The sequence below is a fragment of the Galeopterus variegatus genome, unplaced genomic scaffold (genome assembly GCF_000696425.1).
Source record: "Galeopterus variegatus unplaced genomic scaffold, G_variegatus-3.0.2 Scaffold2134, whole genome shotgun sequence".
NCBI classification, from domain to species: domain Eukaryota; kingdom Metazoa; phylum Chordata; class Mammalia; order Dermoptera; family Cynocephalidae; genus Galeopterus; species Galeopterus variegatus.
In genome coordinates this window covers 188,130-212,955 of record NW_007728245.1, presented here as the reverse complement: position 1 = coordinate 212,955, position 24,826 = coordinate 188,130, and the positions used below count along the sequence as shown (strand labels likewise).

Genomic DNA, 24,826 nt, shown 5'->3' with positions numbered 1-24,826 from the left:
GGCAATGGTTCGCAACCCTCAGTGTCGCCCCCGTACCGGACCGGGACCGGCAACGGGATCGCAACCCTCGGCGTTGCCCCCGCGCCTCGCTCAGCCAGTGAGCGGGAACTGGTCTGTATGTGGGATCCGAACCCTCGACGGGAGCGCCGCCGCGCTTCCCAAGCGGCGCACTAGCGCAGTGCGCCACCGGGCCGGCCCCTTTTTTTTTTTTTTAAAAAAGATGATCCGTAAGGGTATCTTAACCCTTGACTTGGTGTTGTCAGCACCACGCTCTCCCAAGTGAGCTAACCGACCATCCCTATATAGGGATCCGACCCGTGGCCTTGGTGTTATCAGCACCGTACTCTCCCAAGTGAGCCATGGGCTCGCCCTAGTGAGTGTCTTAATTTTAGTTCATGTATCTCAAATTTTTAGAACTTCTTAAAAATGTACTTTGTAGGCCGGCCCGTGGCTCACTCGGTAGAGTGCGGTGCTGATAACACCAAGGCCACGGGTTCAGATCCTATATAGGGATGGCTGGTTTGCTCACTGGCTGAGCGTGGTGCTGACAACACCAAGCCAAGGGTTGAGATCCCCTTACCGGTCATCTTTTAATAAAAAAAAAAAAAAAAAAAGTACTTTGTAGGTCACTGGTAGGTAGCATTTAATCTCCAAATGAATGGAATCATTTGGAATGGCAAGCCATTTACTTTTAGAGAGAAGGAGAAGGCTGGTAATTATGGATCTGGCTTTAGCTGTCCGGCTGGATCCAATGGTCAATGAGTCCTTCTCTTGCTCAGTTCTTTCACTGGCTGGTAAGCCTGCCCAGTTCTTAGAGGGAAAGAATAATTTGAGATTTGGTGGCTAAGGTGGCCTTCCTGGGGAACACATAGCAAATGCTTAGATAGCTACCATGAATGGAAGACAAATGATCCTTTGGATTTACATGGTACCATGGCTTTCAGCTTTCAGTTGTTGTCCTGTCTCATCCTCACAACTTAAGGCAATAGAAAAGTGTTTTAGTCCGTTTTGTGTTGCTATAACAGAAATACCTGAGACTGGGTAATTTATAAGGAAAAGAGCTTTATTTGGCTTACAATTCTGGGACAGCTGCATCTGGCACGGGCCTCAGGCTGCTTCTACTCATGGTGGAAAATGGCAGGCAGCCGGTGGGTACAAGCAGATCACATGGCGAGAGGAAGCAAGAGAGAGGGAGGTGCCAGGGTCTTTTTTAAGCAACAAGCTCTCGTGGGAACTAATAGAGCAAGAACTCACTCATTAATCCCCCCTCCCCCAGGGAGAGTATTAATCCATTCATGAGGGATCCGCCCCCATGACTCAATCAGTTTCCAATACTGCCACATTGGAGATCAAATTTCTGCATGACTTTTGGAGGGGACAACACATCCAAACTCCATCAAGAAGTATGTGAGATGGGTGTTAGACTTGTAAAGTATAGCTAAGCAACAGGAAAAGTTTGAGGGCTGTTTTGGGAGCTGAGAGGGAATCTACAAGGCTATCATGTATCACATCTATATAAGAAAGTTAATTGCTTCTTCCTGTGTGGTATTGTTGGCACTGTTCCTCAGAACCTGTGACTGGCTCCCAAAACCATCCGGCAGCCCTGCTGCCCAAAACTTATGGATGCTCTGGGTGGGTCAGTGCAGGGGTCTGTAACCATGAGGGTTGAGAACATGTTGCCCTGATCCCCTTTCTCTTTCCCCAGATCGGGCCCAGCACAGGCAGCGTCAGTGCAAACTTCCCCCACCCCGCCTTCCACCCATGTGTGTCAACCCTGCCCCTGGAGGGACCATCTCTCGAGGTAAGGGAGGAGCCTTGCTTCCAGCCACAGCTTGGTCCAAGGTCTGTGGGGAGGTGGGTGGCAGTGGGAGCCCCGGTGTAAGAGCCACATGCCTCTGGAAAGTGAATGAGGAGGGGTGGGGTTGGTGAGCTGTTGGTGCCCTGAGGGAGAGATTACTTGGAAAGGTCTGGGTTTTTTAATGATTCTTGGCCACATGTCTTGGAGCCTACAGTCTCCTTGGGCCTCTTTGTGTGGCCTGGAATAAAGCCTAGGCTCAGTCTGGATGTTCAGCACCAGCATGGAGAATCTGCAGGGCTTGGGTCTTGCAGGCTCCTAGGGCGTCCCTGGCTCAGGTGGCTCAGAGAGAGCAGGGTACTTGTAGCAGGGCCACCCAGAGAGACCTGACTCAGCCCATTGCCCTCCATCCTGGATGCTTTGGGATGCCCAGCAAATCACTTCCCTGTCTCCTGACCATCACCTCAAAGCACTTTACTGACATTAAAATCAGCATCTCAGCCCAGTTGGTAAGGTGGGCTGTCCTTTTGATTGGGGAGAATGTCAGAGCACCCAGATAAGTGATAGCTCAACTCATGTCCCACTGGTACCCAGGGACCAGCAATAGGACCCAGGGAAGCATCTCTGCACGAGTGTCTCCTCTTTTCCCTCAGACTTAGATTTTTTCTAGGTCTGTTAAGGCCAGTGCTCCTGATGGCCTTTTTGTCCTGATAGCTGCTCTTCTCTGTACCATAGGCTGCCTGTTCACACCCCTCTGCCTAGTATAAAGATCACTATTTTAGGTCATGGATTCTTTGCCTCATCTGGAGACAGCATGTGTACTTTATGCTCTGTCTGTAAAGTGCTTTGAAGGTCAAGTGCTCAGGAAGTCAATGCGGGGAGTACAGAGCACCTCAGTTTTCTGCGGCACATGCTGCTCCCACATTCCCAGGCAGTTTCCAGTGCACTGCCTTCCTGCCACGGTGGCCCTGACTACTGACACCAGTATAGAAATAAGTACTTCCAGCCCTCTGACCATTTGACTTAGGTTTTAAAGAAATGCCACCCACCTACCCTTGCCAAAACAAGAGTTGATTGCCCTTTTTTTTTTCTTTCTTAAAATGCCCTGTAACTCGAAAAGGCTGAACGTTAACATTTCCAGCATGGCAGGTGAGTGGCTCTTAGAGTGTCAGATATGCATTTTGGCTAAGCTTGAAGATGGTTAGTTGGGGTTAACCAGGCAGCTGGCTAGGCAGTGCCTCCTTGAGCACATGCAGAGGAGAAAGCTCTTGCCCCCTCGGGTGCAGCCCCACAGGTGCTGCACTCTTCCATCGAGGAGCACAGACCCCTCAGCCTGATTCTCTCTCCTCGCAGCTGTGCCTCCAGAAGGCATCCATGGGTGTGTGCATATTTGGCTTCTCTCTCTCTCTTTGCTAGAAGCAACAGACTTCTTAGCCTGCATATGACTGGTAAGGCCTTTCTGCCATGCTTTCTAATTCCCTAGAGGCTTCACTGGTGCTTCTTAAGGAGGAGGTATGTGGCAGAAACAGTCTTTGGTGTCTAAATAAGGAAAACAGCTCTCAGAGAATGGTGGCCACTTGTATAGATCACAGTGCTCCTTAGAGTCAGATGATTTGGAATTGAAAAGAAAACTATCACCTCCTTTCCCAGCCTACCCCCCCTACTCTACTGCCAATCTTTTACCAAGGCCTCTTCCAAGGTAGATGGTGAATAAATCAAGAAACTCAGCTCTAAGTGTCCCCTGTGAATCTTCCTCACCCATATGGATCTGAGACATAGAGCACTAGAAAGCAGCATGGGATAACACTTCCTTCTGGTGGGCCCCTGGGGGCCACAAAACTGGTCTTTCCTGTCCATACCCTCATACAGATTTGTCTCTTTTTCTTCTTTTTTTTTAATTAAAATTTTTTTTAATCTTATTTATTAGTATTTTTTTTAATTTGGTGGCTGGCCAGTAAGAGAATCTGAACCCTTGACCTTGGAGTTATCAGCATCGTGCTCTAACCTAGTGAGCTAACTGGTCAGACCTGTCCCCTCTTCTCGATGTGGTGATTTACCTCAAGGGACCTGTGACTTTACATGTGTGGAAAGGAAAGTCTCAAAGACGGGTAACCTGGTAGGGTGGTCAGGGTGCCTACCCGGCCTCTGTTGCTCCCCTTATCCTTCTCATTGCCTACCAAGTGGACCATTTCTTGCCGTTTTGGCCATCTGTAAAAAAACCTGTGGTTGTGTAAGTTGCCAAAGTGGAGACGCTGGTTTCTTTCTTTTTCTTTTCTTTTCTTTTTTTTTTTTTTGCAGCTGGCTGGTTCAGGGATCAAACCCTGGACCTTGGTGTTATAAGCTCCATGCTCTAACCAACTGAGCCAACCAGCCATACCCCCTGGTTTCTTCAGGTGTCAGTGGTCCCTTCCCTCCAGAAATTCTCTAGTCTTCCCCAAAGCCTGAACTGTCTTGGGCTTCCTCCTGTTGCCTTTTCCAGGGACCTACAAAGTTTGTTTCCTAAAACATCCTTCAGTGCATTCAGCAGATCCTTTACATGTTAATTCCATGCTGCAGATGTAGTTGTTTAGCACATTTAGTACCAGATGTCATGCCTGATCCAGTAGTGGATGGAGATATCTCTGAGCCAATAAATCCTTTCTTTTTTCAGAACTTCCCTCCTTTTTCACAGGCAAATGAGTCAACTTTCCCCTAAGAATGTGGAGAAGGCTTAATGTTGGTGGAAATGGGGCGGGGGGTGGCACGCCTGAGCCTCTCTATCTGTCTTCAAGGTCCTCTAGAGAAGGAGTTGGCAAATTTTTTTTGTAAGGGTCATAGTAAATATTTAAGGTTTTTTTTCCCCCCCCCTACATAAAGATGACCTGTAAGGGGATCGTAACCCTTGACTTTGTGGTGTCAGCACCACGCACTCCCAGTGAGCTAACTGGCCATTCCTATGTAGGGATCCGAACCCATGGCCTTGGTGTTATCAGCACCACACTCTCCCAAGTGAGCCATGGGCCGGCCCTAATATTTTAGGTTTTGTGGGCCATATGCTTTCTGTAGCAGTTATTTAAGTCTGCCATTGTAGTGTGAGAGCAGTCACAGATAACATATAAACAAGAGAGCGTGGCCATGTTCCAGTAGTGCTTTATTTATAACAACAGGTAGTGGGCTGGATTTGGTGTGCAGGCTGCAGTTTGCCAATCCCTGCTATAGACCAATGGGGAAAAGATCACAGAACCAGAAGAGTTCTAAGAGATGGTCTAAACAGTTGCCCTCATTTTACAAGTCACAGAGGCGTGTGGAGGTGAAATATTTGTGCAGGGTGACTCCAGCTAGATGAACATAGATGAAATAAGTGAAATAGGAAAAGAGGACAAAGAGCTCCCTGATAACCAATTGGTTGGTTGCCATCACTTTATTTTTATTTTTTTAGATAAAATTTCAAGCATCTGTTTGCAGTATGTTTTCTAAAATAGAGAAAATGGTATCATCAACCCCCATGTACTTGTTACCCAGCTTGAATAATTAACAACTCATAGCCAGTCTTGCTTTGTGTGTATCCCTTCACTTTGGCCCCTTTGGAATCAAATCCAAGAAATCATAGTATTTTAACCTTATGCAAAGTGGCTGTCAGAGCTTAGTACTATACTGAGGACTTCCTGAAGCACCATGAAGGGCCCAGGCCTTGCTTTCTAGGTGTAGTTGTTCTGTCTAGACTTGTCTCCTTCAGTATTCAGACGCCACAGTTTTCAACTTTTTTCCTCAGCTACTGCTGCCACTACCAGGCTTGGTAAGCTTCTGGATTCTTTTGAGGAAATTTGGGCTGCTAACAGTTCTTGAAAACTACTCCTGAAGATCGATTGATACTAAGCTTTTGGCAAATTTATGTGCCACCTGGCCAAATGCACAGCCTTTGGAGAATCGTGTCCTGCCCCAATATGGATGATCTGGGCAGGAGGGTTTTTTTTTTTCCTTTTTTTGTCTTTTTTCGTGACCAGCAATGGATCGCAACCCTCAGTGTCGCGCCCGTACCGGACCGGGACCGGCAACGGGATCGCAACCCTCGGTGTTGCGCCCGCACCTTGCTCAGCCAGTGAGCGGGAACTGGTCTGTATGTGGGATCCGAACCCTCGGCGGGAGCTCCACCGCACTCCCAAGCGGCGCACTGTAGCAGTGTGCCACCGGGCCAGCCCAACATAAATATTTCTACTCCTGATCTTTTTTGGTTTCCATTTGCATGAAATATATTTTTCCATTCCTTTACTTTCAGCTGGTGTATGTTTTTATCAGTGCAACGGATCGCAACCCTCAGTGTCGCGCCTGTACCGGACCGGGACCGGCAACGGGATCGCAACCCTCGGTGTTGCGCCCGCACCTTGCTCAGCCAGTGAGCGGGGACTGGTCTGTATGTGGGATCCGAACCCTCGGCGGGAGCTCCACCGCACTCCCAAGCGGCGCACTGTAGCAGTGCGCCACCGGGCCGGCCCGGGGCAGGAAGGTTTGATACAGATGGTGGTGTCCCCTTTTGACAATTGCTGTATCAGATAATTGCTACCAAAGCCACCTTCCCTTTTTCCCCTTTCCTGGTAAAAACCAACTGAGGAGTAAATGGAGGAGCTGGAGTTGAAGCCATGCCATTCTGCCTGGGTCTGTCTCTAAGGGACCTGTCCCTTGTTTCAGACCTCAGAGGGCAGGGGTTTCTCTAAAAAAACATTCTGTAGAGCTGCCTTCTAAATATTCCTATTTGATCATAACCACAGCCATACAAAATGACTAAAGCAAATTCATCCTAATTTTTCAAGTTGATGAAATTTGCCCAAGGTTCTTAGCTGGCAAGTGGTAGAGTTGAGACTAAGCCCAAGTATTGGAACTTAATTCCCATGTTCTTTCTGCAGGCCAGCAGTTTTTTGAGTGTGGTCCCAGATCAACAGCCTCAGCATCACCTGAGAACTTGTTAGAAGTGCAGATTCTCGGGCCCATCTCCAGACCTAATGAATAAACTGAGGGTAGCACTCAGCAATGTTTTAAGAAGCTCTCTAGGGGATCATCTGAGTCAGATCTAGAATTGTAAAACAAACAAACAAACCCCTCCCTCCCAACTTACCCCCATCTACACTGCCAGCCTCTCACTTAAGGCTTCCTTTCAAGAGACTGAGACTTGAAGGCCCCTTGCTTTGCACTGTCACTACCCACAACATGCAGTCAGCCTGGTTCCCAGCTGACTGAAAGCCCTGCTCTTCAAGGATGTAAGAGACAGAAGAGGAATGAGCCTGGCTACAATCCAGGAATAGTAGTTTGGAAATGGAATGCCATCTGGCTTTCAAGCAAGTGAGGAACAGCAGATTTGGGCTGTCACTGCTGGGCCAGCTCAGTTCTTGGCACAGTGTCCAAGGTTGGTTTTTTTCACCTTTGATTCTAGCCCTGGGGATTAAATCTGATCTGCTTATGTTCAAGAGGCCTTCCCTGTCCTGGTTCCAGATTCTTCACTAGGCTCACTTTGTAAGCCATTAAATGAGATGGAGATGCAATTTGCAAGAGGCATGTATTTAGGAACAATGGGTACGACCTAGAGGGAACTAGGTTCATTTCCTCGGATGGACGTTGAGCTAAGGCCTAGCACTCTGAGTATTTCCCCCCTCCAAAATCCCGTTTCCTCATACTGTCTCAGATCCAGATAACTAGTCTGAGGGTTTGGATCTACTGGGGAGTGATGGTCCAAGTCCCGCGCCTCCCTAGCTTGCCCACAGGACGTCCAGGGCTGTGGTGAGCTAGCTGCTTGGCTGCCCTGGCTTTCAGGGCTCGGCCCTTCGGGTCCTCCGGGTCGGCAGGGGGCGCGTGGCGCTAGGACCGGCCGCTCCCACCCTCCTCGCCGTGTTCCCGCTATGCTCTGGGGCCGCGGGGGTTGGCGGGAGCGCGATGGCGGCCGCCAGGAGGTTCATATCGCTGGCGGTCGGCGTGTCTCCGCGTCTGCAGCCACCCGGTCCCCGCGCCGCCTGGCGACAGGGTCGCTCTCGCGGTCTCTCTTCAGGCTGCGTCCGCCCCTACCACAGCAAGGAGGCTGCCGAGGTCGAGGCAGGGGTGGCCCCTGGCGGGCCCGGGGAAGACGACGGAAGCATGGTGAACGGTGAGAGAGGGCAGGGCGGGCCGCGGCGCCCTTGACTCCTGAGGATGGCAGAGCTAGGGGCTCGGGCCTGGCGGGCCGGCGCCCTTTGTCCGATAGTGGTCGAGATCGCCATCCTTTGGCGGGCCGCGGTCCTGCTCTTGTAAAGCTCAGTGTGGCACATACCCAAATGGACCCTCAGAGCACCTGTACCCGGCAAGAATAGGTGAGAGGTGCGGGACCCCGAGAGAGTGAGGGAAAACAGGTAAACGTCCAACTCCTGTCAGGATGGGTGGCCAAGGGTTAGAACATCAAGGTAAGCACGCCCTATTTCAGTGAGGGAAATAGCCCAAAGTACGCCTGGGACTTCAGGGTCTCAGATGGAGACAGAAGGACTGCTCTGGTGGACTCCAGCTTTGTGTTTCCTGAATAGGGCAGGGAATTGAAATTGGTGAGAACTTCCCTGCCCCTTAAGGATGGGTAGATGGGGCGAGCTTCCACCTGCCTTATAGAGCTGGAGGGGTCTCAGTGCAAATCTGTTGTTATCCCTATGGGTGTAGTGGGCTAAAGTTGAGTCTTTCTGTGGGATCAACTCCCCTTGAGTCTGCTTAGGTACTGATTCTTAACTGCTTGATTCTTAGTTGCTTTACGAGTTATAATTTAGATAGTGACAGGGCCAGGCAGGACCCTCCATCCTGGCCAGTCGACACAGGAGTCTGCCCCAAGGAAACAGTCTCAAACCAGGCAGCAGGGTTACATCAGAACTTCTGAAGGAGCTTTTTCAAGATACAGAGTCTTCTTCATCATCGCAGCTGTTCTCAGGTGCTCTATGGGGAACAGGGTGTCCATTGCTGTGAAAAAGCTCCCCAGGTGATTATGATACATGCAGATGCAGATGTGCATATATACACCTTGTACAAAGTTCCATTTTGGAGCTGGTTTAAAGTTGAACATAGAGACAGAGACTGGGAGCAGAGAATGAAAAGGTCTCCCATCTCCACAGGTCTCTGACCCTGCAATTCTTTTTTTTTTTCTTTTTGGTGGTTGGCCAGTACAGGGATCCCTGCAACTCTTGAAGGGCCACTCTGGTGCTTTGGGGCCCTTCCTTTTGTATCTAGCTGCTCCTAGTAGGCCTCTTTGTGGTCTGACCAACTGACCAAGCCCTGTGTTTGGCACAGGCTGCCTCTACATGGACATCTCACCCATCGTGCTCTGGGATTGATTCAGAGAACAAGTGAAAGAAGTGAGGTACCTCTCATGGTATCTGATGCATCCTTCCTCCCCTGGACTCCAGGAAACTCAGGGGGAGGAATAGCTCATGCCCACATCTCAGCTGTGGAGGTCTTTAATCAGTCCCTACACAGTCTGGCTCTAGGGAGGCCTTTTGCAGGGTGCTGAGGTATATTTGAGAGCTGGACCCTGGCATTTAGACTCTGGATTTCATCACTGAGCTACATGGGACCATTCTCCCTTTTGTGTGGTTTACTTTAGGAGGGGCCTTGCATTGTCTTGATCTCCAGTTTGTGGATGTGATGGATTTTTGGTTTTGTGTGTGTTCTTTCAGACATCAGACCAAGGGGGTTTTATTGACTGTTTAGGCTTCTGTATCTGATGCGTGAAATCAGGAGATTAGGTGGGAAAGATGATGCTGGGTGGTTCCCTTATGTGGTGTGTAGGTCATTGGCCCTTCTTCAGGAGATTGTTGTGCAAGTGGGTCTGGCCCCAATCTCTCCTGTAAACCCTGAAGCCATTCCTCTCTCTTTTCCACGATGCTCCTGGGAGGTTTGGGGTTATGAGCCAACATCCTCAGAATCCAGCCCAGGGTGTCTTTGATATATACCACATGGAGGTTTTTGTTTTGTCTTGTTTTTTAAAAAAAGACAACTATAATGCTTTTGTTCTTATTTTCTTAGCTTCTAGGGACCTACTAAAAGAGTTCCCACAGCCCAAAAACCTTCTTAACAGTGTGATTGGAAGAGCCCTCGGCATCTCACATGCAAAAGACAAACTAGTCTACGTGCACACAAATGGACCGAAAAAGAAGGTAACTCCACTGGTGGCTAGGACAAGCATTGGTCTGACTCAGAAAGAAGACTACCTGTCCTTTTCTCTCTCAGGTTTCTTTGTCAAGAAGGCCAGAGTGGGTTTTCTGAATTAAAATGGTCAGCAGAGAATCTTGGAGCAAATCTAGGTGTGAAGAAAGCCAGAAAATACATGTGCCTGGTTTAGGGAAAGGGAACACAGGGCAGATGAGGTGAGGAGTTCTCATCTTGTCTAAGACAGTCCCCTATACTGATTTCTGGTTTTGGTCCCCCATCTACTAACTAGGACTGCAAGAGGGTTAAAGTTGATGAGAATTCTTGCTGCTAGAGTCTTGTGGTTCCTGGGACCACAGAAGCAAGCAGCAGACTATTCTTTTTTTTTTTTTTTTTTTAAAAAAGATGACCGGTAAGGGGATCTTAACCCTTGACTTGGTGGTGTCAGCACCACGCTCACCCTGTGAGCAAACCGGCCATCCCTATATGGGATCCGAACCCGTGGCCTTGGTGTTATCAGCACCGCACTCTCCCGAGTGAGCCACAGGCCGGCCCCGCAGCAGACTATTCTGAATGAAGATTTTTAAAGATAAAGATGAGTCTCAGCTTGCTCTCTGGTTAGAACATTTTACCTTGAAGAAGCAAAACAACTTGAGGTGGAACAAACGGATTGAGGGTGAGAGAGTTAGAGCCTTGTAAGGAATTAATGATAGGGTTGGGGTTCTGTCCTGTGTGCTCAACTCTGAGCGTGTCAGCACCACGCCCACCCAGTGAGCAACCGGCCATCCCTATATGGGATCCGAACCCGTGGCCTTGGTGTTATCAGCACCGCACTCTCCCGAGTGAGCCACAGGCCGGCCCCGCAGCAGACTATTCTGAATGAAGATTTTTAAAGATAAAGATGAGTCTCAGCTTGCTCTCTGGTTAGAACATTTTACCTTGAAGAAGCAAAACAACTTGAGGTGGAACAAACGGATTGAGGGTGAGAGAGTTAGAGCCTTGTAAGGAATTAATGATAGGGTTGGGGTTCTGTCCTGTGTGCTCAACTCTGAGCGTAGCACATTGCTGCCATGAGGTCTACAGCATTGCTATTGATTCTCCATGTGATTTGCAACAAGTTTGTAGTCTGGATAGGCAAAGGTCCTGATTTTCTCTTCTCTTCCCCAGAAGGTCATCCTGCACATAAAGTGGCCCAAGAGCGTGGAGGTAGAAGGCTATGGCAGCAAAAAGATCGACGCTGAGCGGCAGGCTGCAGCTGCGGCCTGCCAGCTGTTCAAGGTGACCCTCCCCTAGTGAAAGCTATGCAGGCCTCCCTCCTGGGAAACTCCTTGCCCCTTGCTCTGATACTCTTTCTGGTGCCAAGTGCATCTTGGTAGAGGCTGACATGGTATTCAGCTGCTCAACTGTCCTGAGCCCTTCCCATTTCCTTGTTCCTTTCTTGCTGTTCAGCCAATGAGGGAATAGCTTTGTTGTTGTTGCTGTTTTTGCCAGTGTGCTTATCTGCTTTCTGTGGTTTCAAAAATTAGAGAGAAAAATGCCGTTATGAAAAAATTCCGATATATAGCCTGTTAGATATATTTCCATTTTGGTTTCTGTTTTTCTCTTCCCCTTATTTCATGTGGATTTTTTCCTTGTAGCTGCATAGTCTTCTCTTACTTGTAACAGAAGTGTGATACTCACTTCTCTCATTTTCCAGTGGTGGGACATGGCATAGTTGATTTCAAGTTTTTGGTTACCTGGCATTTGCTAGGCCTTCAGGGTTTCTTGCCAGCCTTTCTTCTCCATCCCTAATTGACTCCCTTTGTGGCTGTGCCAACCTTGAATCTTCTTTAGGTTCCTACGTCATCTTCACTCTGACATGAACAAAGCCGTAGGATGAGTATTTTCTTAGCTTTGTTCCTGCTCATGGTCTCCAGGCTTACACTGTCCCTACTTCCTTCCTATATCTGAGGAGGAAAGGTCCTTCCTGTCCTGGGATCCATCTTCTCTTCATCCCCTTTCTCTCTGTCTCTGTTCTCTATCTCCTCTCCTTTTTATTTAATTTTCAGAATCTTCTTCTTTTGATTCTTTTCTGTAGGCCTCAAAAACACTTCAGTGTTTTGATCTCTTCCCTTGGCTCTGTTTCTACCACAAACAGCTTTCTGTGCTTGTGATTTGCATTTTCTGCACTCTGGTGTCATGGCCATTCTTGTAGTCTTTGGATACCTTTGTATCCCACAGTGCCTGGCGTGTAGCAGTGGTCACCAGTTGATTGTTGAGTGACTGGAACAAAGCTTTGCTAGACTCAGTCTTTTCTTAGTCCTCACTCTTCTCGAGTGTTCTGTGGCTTTGGCACTGCCAGGCATCTCTTCTTCAGCCCCTGAATGACCCCTGCTTCTCCTTTTTCTTTAGTTTCACAATCCTCTTCTCCCACTCTCTGAAACATCTCTTATTTTTCTACCCCTTCTTCCTGGAGAATCTTATTTCTTCTAGGTTCAACCATCCGCTTTGTGCTTAATGTCTCAAAAATCTCCATCTCCTGTAGGTTAGCTCTACTTCAGTGGTTCTCATCTGGGGGGTGATGTTGCCCCCTAGGGGATATTTAATTTTTTGTTTTTGTTTTTGTTTTTGGTGGCTGGCCTGGATGCAATTCTTTTTTAAAATTGTTTTTATGTAGTGTGTACAACATGATGTTTTCATACACACACAGACACGCACACGCGTGCGCATGCATGCACACACAGTGAAATGATTACTACAGTCAAGCAAATTAACATATCTGTCACCTCACTCAGTTACCTTTTTTGTGTGTGTGTGTGTGTGGTAAGAACACCTAAAATCTACTCTTAGTAATTTCCAGTATTCGATATATTATTATTAGTTATAGTTTCCATGCTGTATATTAGATCTTTAGACTTATTTATCCTATATACCTCTAACTTTGTATGCTTTGACCTACAGCTCTCTCTCAGCCCCCTCTTCCTGCCCCTGGTAACCACTGCTCTCTACTCTCTGTTTCTATATATCTGATTTTTTTAGATTCCACATATAAGTGAGGTGGTGCAATATTTTTCTTTCTGTGTCTGTCTTATCTTACTACAGTGTACTATCTTCCAGATTTATCCATGTTTTCGCACATAGTTGGATCTCCTCCTTTTTATTTTTTGGTGGCTGGCCAGTATAGGGATTGAATCCTGACCTTGATGTTCTCAGCACCATGCGCTAACCAATCTAACCAACTGAGCTAACTGACCAGCCCCTTTCTTTTTTAAGGCTGAATAACATTTTATTGTATATATACCACAATTTCTTTATCCATTTATCCATTGGCAGACCCTTAGGTTGTTTTCATATTTTAGCTATTTTTTTTTTGTTGTTGTTTGGTGGCTGGCTGGTAAGGGGATCCGAACCCTTGGCTTTGGTGATATGAACACTGCCCTCTAACCAGCTGAGCAACCGGCCAGCCCCATATCTTGGCTATTGTGAAAAATGCTGCAGTGAACATGGGAATGCAGATATCTCTAGAAGGTGCTGATTTCATTTCCTTCAAGTATATACCCAGAAGAAGTATTGCTGGGTCACATGGTAGTTCTATTTTTAATTTTTTGAGGAACCTCCATACTATTTTCAGTAATTTTTGTACCAATTTACATTTTCACCAGCAGTGTACAAGGGTTCCCTTTTCTCCATACTTCTTAACCACTTATCTTTTGACTTTTTGGTAATAGCCATTCTAATAGGTATAAAGTAATAGGTATCTCATAGTGGATTTGATTTGCATTTCCCTGATGATTAGTGATGTTGAACACCTTTCATACATCGGTTGGCTGTATATTTTTTTTGAAAAAATGTCTGTTCAGGTCTTTTGCCCATCTTTTAAATGGGTTATGTGTTTTTGCTCTTGAGTTTTGTGAGTTCCTTTTATATTTTGGATGTTAATTCTTTAAGAGATATCTGCTTATCAAATATTTTCTCCCAGTCTGTAGGCTGTCTTTTCATTTTGTTGATTGTTTCCTTTGCTGTGCAAAGCTTTTTAGTTTGATGTAGTCCTGTTTGTTTCTTTTTTGCTTTTGTTGCCTGAGCTTTTGGTGTGATATCCAAAAAATCAATGCCAAAAGCAATGTCAAGGAGCTTTTTCCCCTATGTTTTCTTTGTTTTTGAAGTTTTATGGTTTCAGGTCTTAGGTTTATATCTTTAATTCATTTTGGGTTGATGTTTGTGTATGGCGTTAGATAAGGGTCCACTTTCATTCTTTTGCATATAGATACCAGTTTTCCCAGCACTGTTTATAGTGCTGTCTTTTCCCATTGTGTCTTCTTGTCCTTGTTGAAAGTTAGTTATCATATATTCTTGGCTTCATTTCTGGACTCTCCATTCTGTTTCATTGGTCTGTGTGTCTGTTTTTATGACAGTACCATAGTATTTTGATTACTATACCTTTGTAATATAATTTTAAAATTTTATTTATCATTGCACAATGTAAACATATGGAATGCTTCATGAATTTGCATGTCATCCTTGTGCATGGGCCGTGCTAATCTTCTCCATATCATTTCAATTTTAGTATATGCAGCACATACACTAAAGCTGAAGTGAGCATGCTTTGTAATATAATTTGAAATCAGGAAGAGTGATGCCTCCAACTTCATCTTTCTTAAGATTGCTTTGACGATTTGGGATCTTTAGTGGTTCCGTACAAGTTTTAGAATTGTTTTTTCTATTTCTTTGAAAAATGCCATTGGACTTTGATAGGGACTGCATTGAATCTATATATTGCTTTGGGGAATATGGATATTTTAAAAATATTAATTTAATCCATGAATATGGGTTATCTTTCCATTTATCTGTGTCTTCGATTTTATTAATGTTTTATAGTTTTCAGTGTTCAGATCTGTCACCTCCTTGCTTAGATTTATTCCTAAGTACTTTATTTTTGATGTTATCATAAATGGTTTTATTTTCTTGATTTCTTTATTGGTTAGATCATTACTGATGTATAGAGAAATGCACCTGATTTTTGTATGTTGATTTTTTTATCTTTCAACTTTATTGAATTCATTTATTAGTTCTAACAGATTTTTTTGGTGGGGTCTTTAGGGTTTTCTATACATACGATCATGTCACCTGCTAACAGGGATACTTTTGCATCTTCCTTTCTGATTTGGATGCCTTTTTTTTCTTTTTCTTGTCTGATTTCTCTTGCTAGTACTTCTGGTACTGTGTTGAATAAAAGTGGTGAAAGTGGCCAAGGGATATTTGGCAATGTCTGGAGACATTTTACTGAAGGAGTGCTATTGACATCTAGAAGGTAGAGGCCAGGGATGCTTCTAATCATCCTACGATGCACAGAACAGCCCCCTACGACAAAGAATTACCTGGCCCAAAATGTCAATAGTGCTGAAGTTGAGAAAACCTCTGCCTGGGTGTTTGAAGACAGTTAAACCCAGCCTGTCTGAAGCAAGTCATTGTCACGTTTGTGCCCATCCCTTTCCCTGTTCCCCATCTATGCTCATAACCTTTTAAAAAAAATTGTCTGACCGGGCCGGCCCGTGGCTCACTCGGGAGAGTGTGGTGTTGATAACACCAAGGCCCCGGGTTCGGATCCCACATAGGGATGGCCGGTTCGCTCACTGGCTGAGCGTGGTGCTGACAACACCAAGTCAAGGGTTAAGATCCCCTTCCCGGTCATCTTTTAAAGAAAAAAAAAAAAAAATTGTCTGACCGGGCCGGCCCGTGGCTCACTCGGGAGAGTGTGGTGTTGATAACACCAAGGCCCCGGGTTCGGATCCCACATAGGGATGGCCGGTTCGCTCACTGGCTGAGCGTGGTGCTGACAACACCAAGTCAAGGGTTAAGATCCCCTTACCGGTCATCTTTTAAAAAAAAAAAAAAAAAAATTGTCTGACCACTTAGCTCAGTTGGTTAGAGTGTAGCCTTATAACACCAAGGTCATGGGTTTGGATCGCCATACTGGCTAGCTACACACAAAAAAAGAAAGAACGAAAGAAGAAATTTGTGGTAAAGTACATGTAATATAAAATTTACTATCTTAACCATTTTTAAGTGTACAATGCAGTAGTGTAAGTACATTCACATTGTTGTGCAACCAATCTCCAGAGCTTTTTCATTGTGCAAAATTGAAACTCTGTACCCATTAAACAATGACTTCCCATCACCCCCTCCCATAGCCCCTGGCAACCACCGTTCTACTTTTCTATCTTTATGAATTTTACTACTCTAGGTACCTCATATAAGAGGCATCATACATTATTTGTCCTTTTGTGACAGAAGAACTGACTGCCTTATTTCACTTAGCATAATGTCCTCAAGGTTCTTGCGTGTCGTCCCATGTGTCAGAATTTCCCTTCTTGGGCACAGTAGGCAGAACAGGAGGGGCAGAGGATCGGGCCATTTTAGGAGTTTCCATGTGGGACAGGAGGAGAAGGAGAAGGTCAGGGGCATGTGCATCTCTCTGTGGCAGAGATGCCTGTGCACTTTGGCATGTACCCTTGCTGGGTAATAAAGCCCTATCATGTTCCATTAAAAAGAAAAAAAAAAAAGAGGGCCGGCCCGGTGGCGCACTGGAGAGTGCGCCGCTTGGGAGTGCGGCGGCGCTTCCGCTGAGGGTTCGGATCCCATGTGGAGACCGGTTCCCGCTCACTGGCTGAGCGCGGTGCGGGCGCAACACCGAAGGTTGCGATCCCGTTGCCGGTCCCCGGTATGGGCGCGACACTGAGGGTTGCGATCCCGTTGCCGGTCAGTAAAAAAGACAAAAAGGAAAAAAAAAAAAGAATTTCCCATTTTCTACTCTATTGTCTGGATACACCACATTTTGCTTATTCATTCACTGGTAGATGGACACTTGGGTTGTTTCCATGTTTTAGCTATTGTGAGTAATGCTGCTATGAACATGGGTGTATAAATTGGGTCTCTTCAAGACCATGCTTTCAGTTCCTTAGAGTATATACTCAGAAGTAGAATTTCTAGATCATATGGTAATTCTTACTTTTAATTTTTTGAGGAACCACCAAACTTTTATAGCATCTCTGCACCACTTTACTTTCCCACCAACAGTGCACAAGGGTTCCAATTTCTCCACATCCTTTCCAATGCTTATTTTCTTTCTTTTTAAAAAAATTTTATGGTAGCCATCCTAATGAGTGTGAAATAATATCTCATTGTGGTTTTAATTTGCATTTCCCTAATGGTTAGTGATTTTGAGCATCTTTTCATGTGTTTAGGTCCATTTGTGTATTTTCTTGGGAGAAGTGTTTAAGTCCTTTGCTCATTTTTTTTTTTTTTTTTTTTTTTTTTTAAAGATGACCGGTAAGGGGATCTTAACCCTTGACTTGGTGTTGTCAGCACCACGCTCACCCAGTGAGCAACCGGCCATCCCTATATGGGGTCCGAACCCGTGGCCTTGGTGTTATCAGCACCGCACTCTCCAGAGTGAGCCACAGGCCGGCCCCCTTTGCTCACTTTTTAATTGAGTCTTTTTTTGTTGTGGAATTGTAGGAGTTCTTTATTTACTCTGGAATTCATAGCTTTTTCATTCCCTAATATCTGTACTCACAGTTCTTCAATTTTCTCCTTTTGCCCCAAACCTGATGTGTTTATTAAGCATTGTCCTCATACTTGGTATAAGGTGCTGGTAGCACAAAGGTAACTGAGAATGCTCTTAGAGAAACCACAGCCCATAGGCATACATATGAGGAAATAAATGCACCTCAACCTCCTGAATAGAGTAGGCTTATTCTTGAAGAATTAGGAGAAGCTCGCCAGGGAGCAGGGATGGGAGCCGAGTACTCTAGACACAGGACACAGAAGTATGGAGGCCAGGTATGTATGAGCAATGGCAAGGAGTGTGAATGTGGGTCTGAATGCCCAGCCATGGTGTGTACAGGTAGGCAGAAGCCAGAACACCAAGGTCTTAGATGTCACAGGTGGGAATTCTGATATGATCCTTTGGATGCTAGAGCTACTGACTGGCAGTAGTAATTGATAGGATGATCAGTTACTAATAATGGCCAAGTTTTTCTTTAGGAAAAGTCACTGAGAGCAGTGGGACTGGGCAAGACTAGAGACAGGGACACTGGATAGAAGAGAATGCCAGTAGCAGCAGTGGAGGGGATCCCTTCAAGAAGGTTTTAAAGCGTTTGAAAGGACAGTGACTAGGCAGGTGGAGGAGGGAGGAAGAGTGGGTTGGTGGAGAATCACGAACCAGCAGGGGGAGCTCTAGAAGAGAAGTGGGTTGGGGTCCAGTTCTATAGTGAGAATTCCTCAGGAACAGCAGTGAACTGGTGGGGTGAGACCCTTCTGGTCAAACAGAAACGTGATGGGAAAGGCAGGAGGGAGAAGAGTACTGTCCTGCTGGGGAAGTCTAAGGGGAGGGATGCTTGACTGCTTTCTGTATGATCAGGTGCATCCTTGTCAGAAGTGAATCAGTGAGGTGGAAGCGTGGAAGCTGAGTCCTTGAACCTGTCCTGCCCCGCCTTGAACGCTTGCTGACGTCTATGTTCTGTCGCAGAATCCTGCTGTTGTCACGCATCTATTCTATATAAACTTTAGAATCAATTTGTTAAATGCCTGAGAAGCCTGTCCAGACTTTGATTGGAATCACGTTCAGTTTATGAATTAATTTAGGAGGCTTTTGTCTCCTCACAAATAAAATTTATATCATCCAGGAATATGTCTCTTTGTGTATATCCCTTTGCCATGTTTTGTACTTTTTACTTTTTTGGTGGCTGGCCAGTATGTGTACTTTTTTTAAAAAAAAAAACAACATAAGTCTGTACTTAAGTTCACCTTAGTTAGGTTGTGGTTTTTGTTGCAGTTGTGAATGGAATAGTTTTTTAATTACATTTTTAATTACACTTAATTTCAGAAACTTGAGAGAGTTTTAAGAAGGAAGGCTGTGGTCACTCCTCAGCTTGTCGTGAGTCAGGTGGAACTGAAGCCTCACTATAGAGAGGCTCCTGCTCTCCAGGTTCACATGGCCCTAACATCAGAAGCCCACTTGAAATGAGTCCATGTTCTTGCTGTCCCTCAACCTGGGTTGCCTTTACCACTCTAAACTGTAACTCCTTGAACTGTACTTGGTTCACAGTCTGCTACTTATTCTTCTAGCTCCTCATTTATTTCTGTGTTCCTTAGACTCTGCTTGTCTGCATTTCTGTTCTGCCTCTTAGGTTCTGATGTTCTTGAGGACAGGAACCAGGTCATGTCTCTCATGATGATGCTCATGTGGCTAACGAGTTGCTTTGTATGGGCTACAGACTCAGAAAATGTTTTATTTGGTAATTTATGTAGAAAAGAATGAACCTGTGATACATTTTTAGTAATATTTTTTGTATAAAAGCTTTAAAAACATTTCAAAGTATTTCTGTAGAACGCATTCTCCACGTAGGATTCTTGGGTCGAAGTTACATCCATTTTATGGTGTGGACTACCTATTTCCTAACGGCTGTATTCACTGAGGCTTTCTAGATCACTGTCAGTGCATCTTCTGCTCCCCCACCACCCTGTGGGTTTTGTTTTGTTAGTCGTAGGTATTTTCATCTAATAGGTGTAAGAATTTACCTTCTCATTTTCATCTGTTGAAAGCTAGGCATTTTGCAGTATTCTCTGTATGCCCAGTTCAGGATCAGGGGAGACAGGTGAAAAAGCATGGCACCCCAACACAAGGGACTTACTGTGTAGCTGGACATGTTCCAGGCAGACTGAGATGTGAAGATGGTGTGGATCCTTACAACATCCCTTTACTCCCTCAGGGCTGGGGTCTGCTGGGTCCCCGGAATGAGCTGTTTGACGCAGCCAAATACCGAGTGCTAGCTGATCGCTTTGGCTCTCCGGCTGACAGCTGGTGGCGCCCGGAACCCACCATGCCTCCCACTTCCTGGCGGCAACTGAATCCTGAGAGCATTCGGCCAGGAGGACCTGGGGGCCTCTCCCACTCCTTGGGCCGGGAGGAAGAGGAGGATGAGGAGGAAGAGCTAGAAGAGGGGACCATAGATGTTGCTGACTTCCTGTCCATGACCCAGCAGGACTCCCACACCCCACTCAGAGATTCAAGGTACAGCTAGAGGTGGGGGGAAGAAGGGGGATATGCTTTGACACGGGGATGGGGGATGTACCCTGGGAGCCTTCTCAGAATTAGGAGGGCCTTTGCCCCACATTTCACCCTGTGTGTCCCATTACTCATTGGTGTGTCTACTCATTCGTGGGAGACAGCTAGCTCTGGTCTCGTACTGAGTGTCTGGGCCTTCACAAAACACCAGCATGGGCCCTCTCCCCAGCTCATGCTCAGGTTCCACAGAGTCTCAGCAGCCACTCTGCCTGGGTCTTGCCCTCTGCTCTTAACCTGTCTGGGAGAACTGAGGGAGCATTAGCTATGCAGTATGTCTGTGAGAGGGTCGCAGCAGAGCAGAAATGCCCAGTATAGGCTGTACACTACAACAGGGCAGTGTCCTAGCCCCCTGGGTCTCAGAGCCTCAGAGGAAATTGGCCCAGCAAGAGAGAGAACTTTTTCATGTAAACTTTTGGTCCTCCCAGGGGAGGTTCCTTTGAAATGACAGACGATGACAGTGCTATTAGGGCTCTGACCCAGTTTCCGCTTCCCAAGAACCTCCTGGCCAAGGTGATTCAGATTGCCACGTCCTCCTCCACAGCTAAGGTGAGTTGGGTCTCCTAAAAGTCTGTGTGGTTGGCGAGTTCGCGTGGTCATGTCTGGTTTCCACCAAGACCACGTAGGAGGGAAGCTGCAGGTGTGTGGGAGGGCTGAAGGTTCCTGTTCCCCCAGCCCACATCTAGAGCAGCTGGAGGAACTTGGGATCCTTGGAGAGTGAAGAGGATGAAGCAGCTGGGACAGAATGGAAGTCAAAACACATGAGCACAGGGAGTGGGCTGGGGGCTGCAGGAGTGGAAGACCTGTATTTTTTCAAGGGTGGTGGGTTGGGAGGGGTTCAGAGGGGTAGGGACTGTTTTGCTGAGGTCTGAGTTTCATCGTTGCTGCCAGGCCAAAGGGCTTTGGTTAAGCTGAACTTCTGTCTAGGTGCAGGGCCTTTTTGCTCCCCCAGGATGTGCCTTCTCTTAGCTCATGCTGACATCTTCAACCCATAGCTGCCTTGAAGATGCTGAGAGGAGAGTGAGCTAGGAGGGCAGGTAGTGCATTGCCCAGATCCTGTCTTCTGTTGTGGAAGTCTAGGTACAGTGGGAGAAGCAAGCCCAGGACTAGGGCAGCCCAGCCCCATGGGGCCTTCCTCTGGCTATACAGCGGCGCTTCTAGTGTGGCTGTTTGGTACCTGCTGAGATGGTTAATTCTATCTCTCAGTTCCTTGGTTGGCATTCTGAGAATGATACAAGTCTCTTTTCATTACCTGCCTTTTTGCAACCATCTCTCTTGCCTTCCACGTAGAACCTTATGCAGTTCCATACTGTGGGCACAAAGACCAAGTTGTCTACTCTCACCCTGCTCTGGCCCTGTCCCATGACCTTTGTTGCCAAAGGGCGCCGCAAAGCAGAGGCCGAGAATAAGGCAGCAGCCTTGGCTTGCAAGAAACTGAAGGTGAGTGCACTCAGAGGGTCACTGGTATGATGCACTAGGATATGTTGGGGTGCCCCTCTCCCTGTGGCAAGATGGACTTTTCTAGGAAATGAAGCCCACCACACCAGACCTTTGGCCTGGGCACAAAAGTATTGTTGGCCAAGCCTTGCTTGTAGGCTTTGAGGCTACTGTTTCTAGGACTTCCCCAGACTCACTGTGGAGGTGCTCTGCCTGTGAGCTCAGACTTCTAAATACTCTTGGCCAGAACCTGGGTGAAGCCAGAAAGAGGCCTGCTCATCATCCTGAACAATGTAAAGCTGGGAGGAGTGGTGCCTGTGTTTAGAGGCAGATTTGGTGTCCAGAAAGGTCCTGATAACCTGGGTTTTGTGGCCAAAACAAGTAATAGAACGTGTGCCTGGGATGAAAATTGAGGAAGCAGTCAGTCAACAGCAAGGCAAAGGCAATGTGCCTACAGCTGGCAGTTCCCTTTAAGAGGTTTTGGAGTTAGCTGATGCCACAGTTGTGGGAGTGAGCACTGTGTTTGATGCCCAAGAAGTCAGAACCCACGACAGCAGTGGTTTGGTTTGCAGAACAAGAGGAAATAGACCTGCTTTATTCTGAATGGTCACATGTGCATTTGGCTCTGGGAACCACATTTTTGGTACGGCTGATGGTGAGAGGTAATGAGAACTTGGAGAATAGAAGAGGAAAGGGGAACAGGCAAGTGGTGAGAAGAGGGACTGGACATGCTTCTTTTTTTTTTTCCTTTTTTTTTGTCTTTTTTCGTGACCGGCAACGGATCGCAACCCTCAGTGTCGCGCCCGTACCGGAACCGGCAACAGGATCGCAACCCTTGGTGTTGCGTCCACACCTCGCTCAGCCAGTGAGCGGCCGGTCTGTATGTGGGATCCGAACCCTCGGCGGGATGCGCCACCGGGCCGGCCCCTGGACATGCTTCTTGTGGCTCTAGAGGGTGGAACTAGGGCGGAACTATGACTAATTGGCAGAACTTGGAGGAAGGCTGAATTTTCACTTACTATATACAAGTAGTGATGATCGGAAACATTGTGGTGTGGTAGAGGCCTGTCTGGGAAGGGACAAGCTTCCATCTCGCAGCAGTGTTGAGAAGCTGGGTGGCCACTTGTCAAAGAGGTTGCCTTGTCAAACCCATGCAGTCCTGAGAGAGGGTGGGAGACCTTTCCTGTAGTGAGGCAGCTGTGTTGGCACCTCCTGTGGTCCAGGGACTGGATCCTTGTCCTTGAGGTCCTTACAGTTAATGATGCCAGCAAGTCCAGAGGAAGGGGATTAGTCCCTGTGGGGGGAAAGACTTCTTTAAGGAGTGAGTGTTTGATGTGGGCTTTGGAGGGTGAGCAGAGTTCAGACATTACAGGTGACAGGAACATAAGACTTTAGGGAAAAATGTCTGATTTTATGCATTTGCCTGAGGTGTTGGAATGTCTTGTTTAATCTCTGGTGAGGTGGCTTTAGGCATGTAGGGAAATAAGACTGTTTTCCTTCAAATGGCTTATAATGTCAAGTCGCATAAATAGACATTTACAGGCAATTCTGTGTATGATGGGGTGACAGATGGGACATGTACCATGCAGAGACCATGAGGTGGGGTGGCAGGTGGACCTGAAGGATTGGGGACGGGACACTTTGGTGAGGCAGCAAAGGAGGAAAGAGCCTTGTAGGGTGAGTTATGGTGTCACCGAGGACCTGGCCTATCTGGTCTCAGAGGTGCATGTTGGGAATTTATGGAGGTGACATTGGTCTGTTGTGGTGTTGGGGGCTCCAGCTGTGCAGGGAGAAGGTTTTCCTCAGGGTACCACCCCTGGGCAGGGGGTAGGGCCATTTTGCTCTGACACTTTGGGTTTAGCTTTCTTGAGTTACTTTTAACTTGTCCATTTAAAAATATATATATTATTTTGTGGAGATTCACCTTTTCCTGGTTCCTAGTTTCTCCTTCCTTCACCATCTGAGCCCCAAACCAAAATCTCTTAGAAGTTCCTCTGTGCACCTTCTCTCTTGGAGCTCCTGGGCCTCCTGGGCCAGTTCGTGGGGAGCTGGAGCACAGGCTGAGCCATATGTGTCCCCTCTGCAGAGCCTGGGCCTGGTGGACAGGAACAATGAGCCGCTTACCCACGCCATGTATAACCTGGCCTCCTTGCGTGAGCTGGGCGAGACCCAGCGCCGGCCGTGTACCATCCAGGTGCCTGAGCCCATCCTCCGCAAGATAGAGACCTTCCTGAATCATGTAAGGAGGCCCCTGGTATCCTTCATCCCCCCACCCACCTGCAACAGGCAGTAATCACCCCATTTTTCCCACTGAGGATGGAGCTGGGAGCCCCCTGCCCTGAGCAGCCCTGTCTTGCCCACAAGGGTCCCAAGGCAGTCACTGAGTCCTCTGCCCAGTGGGTTGATCCGTAACATCTGACCCCAGTGAAGCCCGTGGAGTGGCTGGCTGGGCGTGAATGGAGAAGACACTTTTTCCTTTTCATCATTTTGCTACCTCTTTGCTCCCTAGTACCCCGTGGACAGTTCATGGATCTCCCCGGAGCTCCGGCTGCAGAGTGATGACATCTTGCCCCTGGGCAAGGACTTGGGGCCCCTGAGTGACCCTATCACAGGCAAGCCCTACATTCCCCTGTCAGAAGCAGAGGAGGTACGTCTGAGCCAGAGCCTGCTGGAGCTATGGCGGCGGCGAGGGCCCATCTGGCAGGAGGCCCCCCAGCTACCTGTGGACCCACATCGGGACACCATCCTCAGTGCCGTTGAGCAGCACCCGGTGGTGGTTATCTCGGGGGACACAGGCTGTGGGAAGACCACACGCATCCCCCAGCTGTTGCTGGAGCGTTATGTGACTGAGGGTCGTGGTGCCCGCTGCAATGTGATCATCACACAACCTCGCCGCATCTCTGCTGTGTCTGTGGCACAGCGGGTCAGTCATGAACTGGGCCCCTCCTTGCGCCGGAACGTGGGTTTCCAGGTGCGGTTGGAAAGCAAGCCCCCAGCCCGAGGAGGGGCCCTGCTCTTCTGCACTGTGGGCATCCTGCTGCGGAAGCTGCAGAGCAACCCCAGCCTGGAGGGCGTGAGCCACGTCATCGTGGACGAGGTACATGAGCGGGATGTGAACACAGACTTCCTCCTGATTCTTCTTAAGGGCCTGCAGCGGCTCAACCCAGCCCTGCGGCTGGTGCTCATGAGTGCCACAGGCGACAATGAGCGCTTCTCCCGCTACTTTGGTGGCTGTCCTGTCATCAAGGTTCCTGGCTTCATGTACCCTGTCAAGGAGCACTACTTGGAGGACATCCTGGCGAAGCTGGGCAAGCACCAATACCCACACCGGCATAGGTACCACGAGGTGAGGGACATTCCCACCCCACTCC

General features: G+C 47.5%; 1 protein-coding gene and 1 non-coding gene across 5 annotated transcripts in view; one reads left to right on the top strand and one right to left on the bottom strand.

The window, feature by feature from the left end:
- DHX30 (DEAH (Asp-Glu-Ala-His) box helicase 30) overlaps positions 1-24,826 on the top strand; it is a 37,042-nt gene that overhangs the window by 9,014 nt on the left and 3,202 nt on the right. For 2 of the 4 annotated variants that reach the window (XM_008580636.1, XM_008580637.1), the window contains exons 4-11: positions 1,706-1,801; positions 9,794-9,924; positions 11,084-11,194; positions 19,666-19,967; positions 20,447-20,567; positions 21,309-21,458; positions 23,542-23,694; positions 23,965-24,801. In XM_008580636.1, the coding sequence (XP_008578858.1) occupies positions 1,706-1,801; positions 9,794-9,924; positions 11,084-11,194; positions 19,666-19,967; positions 20,447-20,567; positions 21,309-21,458; positions 23,542-23,694; positions 23,965-24,801 (1,901 nt within the window). Of the gene's footprint in view, positions 1-1,705; positions 1,802-7,670; positions 7,905-9,793; positions 9,925-11,083; positions 11,195-19,665; positions 19,968-20,446; positions 20,568-21,308; positions 21,459-23,541; positions 23,695-23,964; positions 24,802-24,826 lie in introns of those variants that run through there. The other 2 variants (XM_008580635.1, XM_008580638.1) reach the window with 2 other exon arrangements.
- TRNAI-UAU lies at positions 4,095-4,168 on the bottom strand. Its single transcript has one exon. It is a non-coding gene; the product is annotated as a tRNA-Ile (tRNA).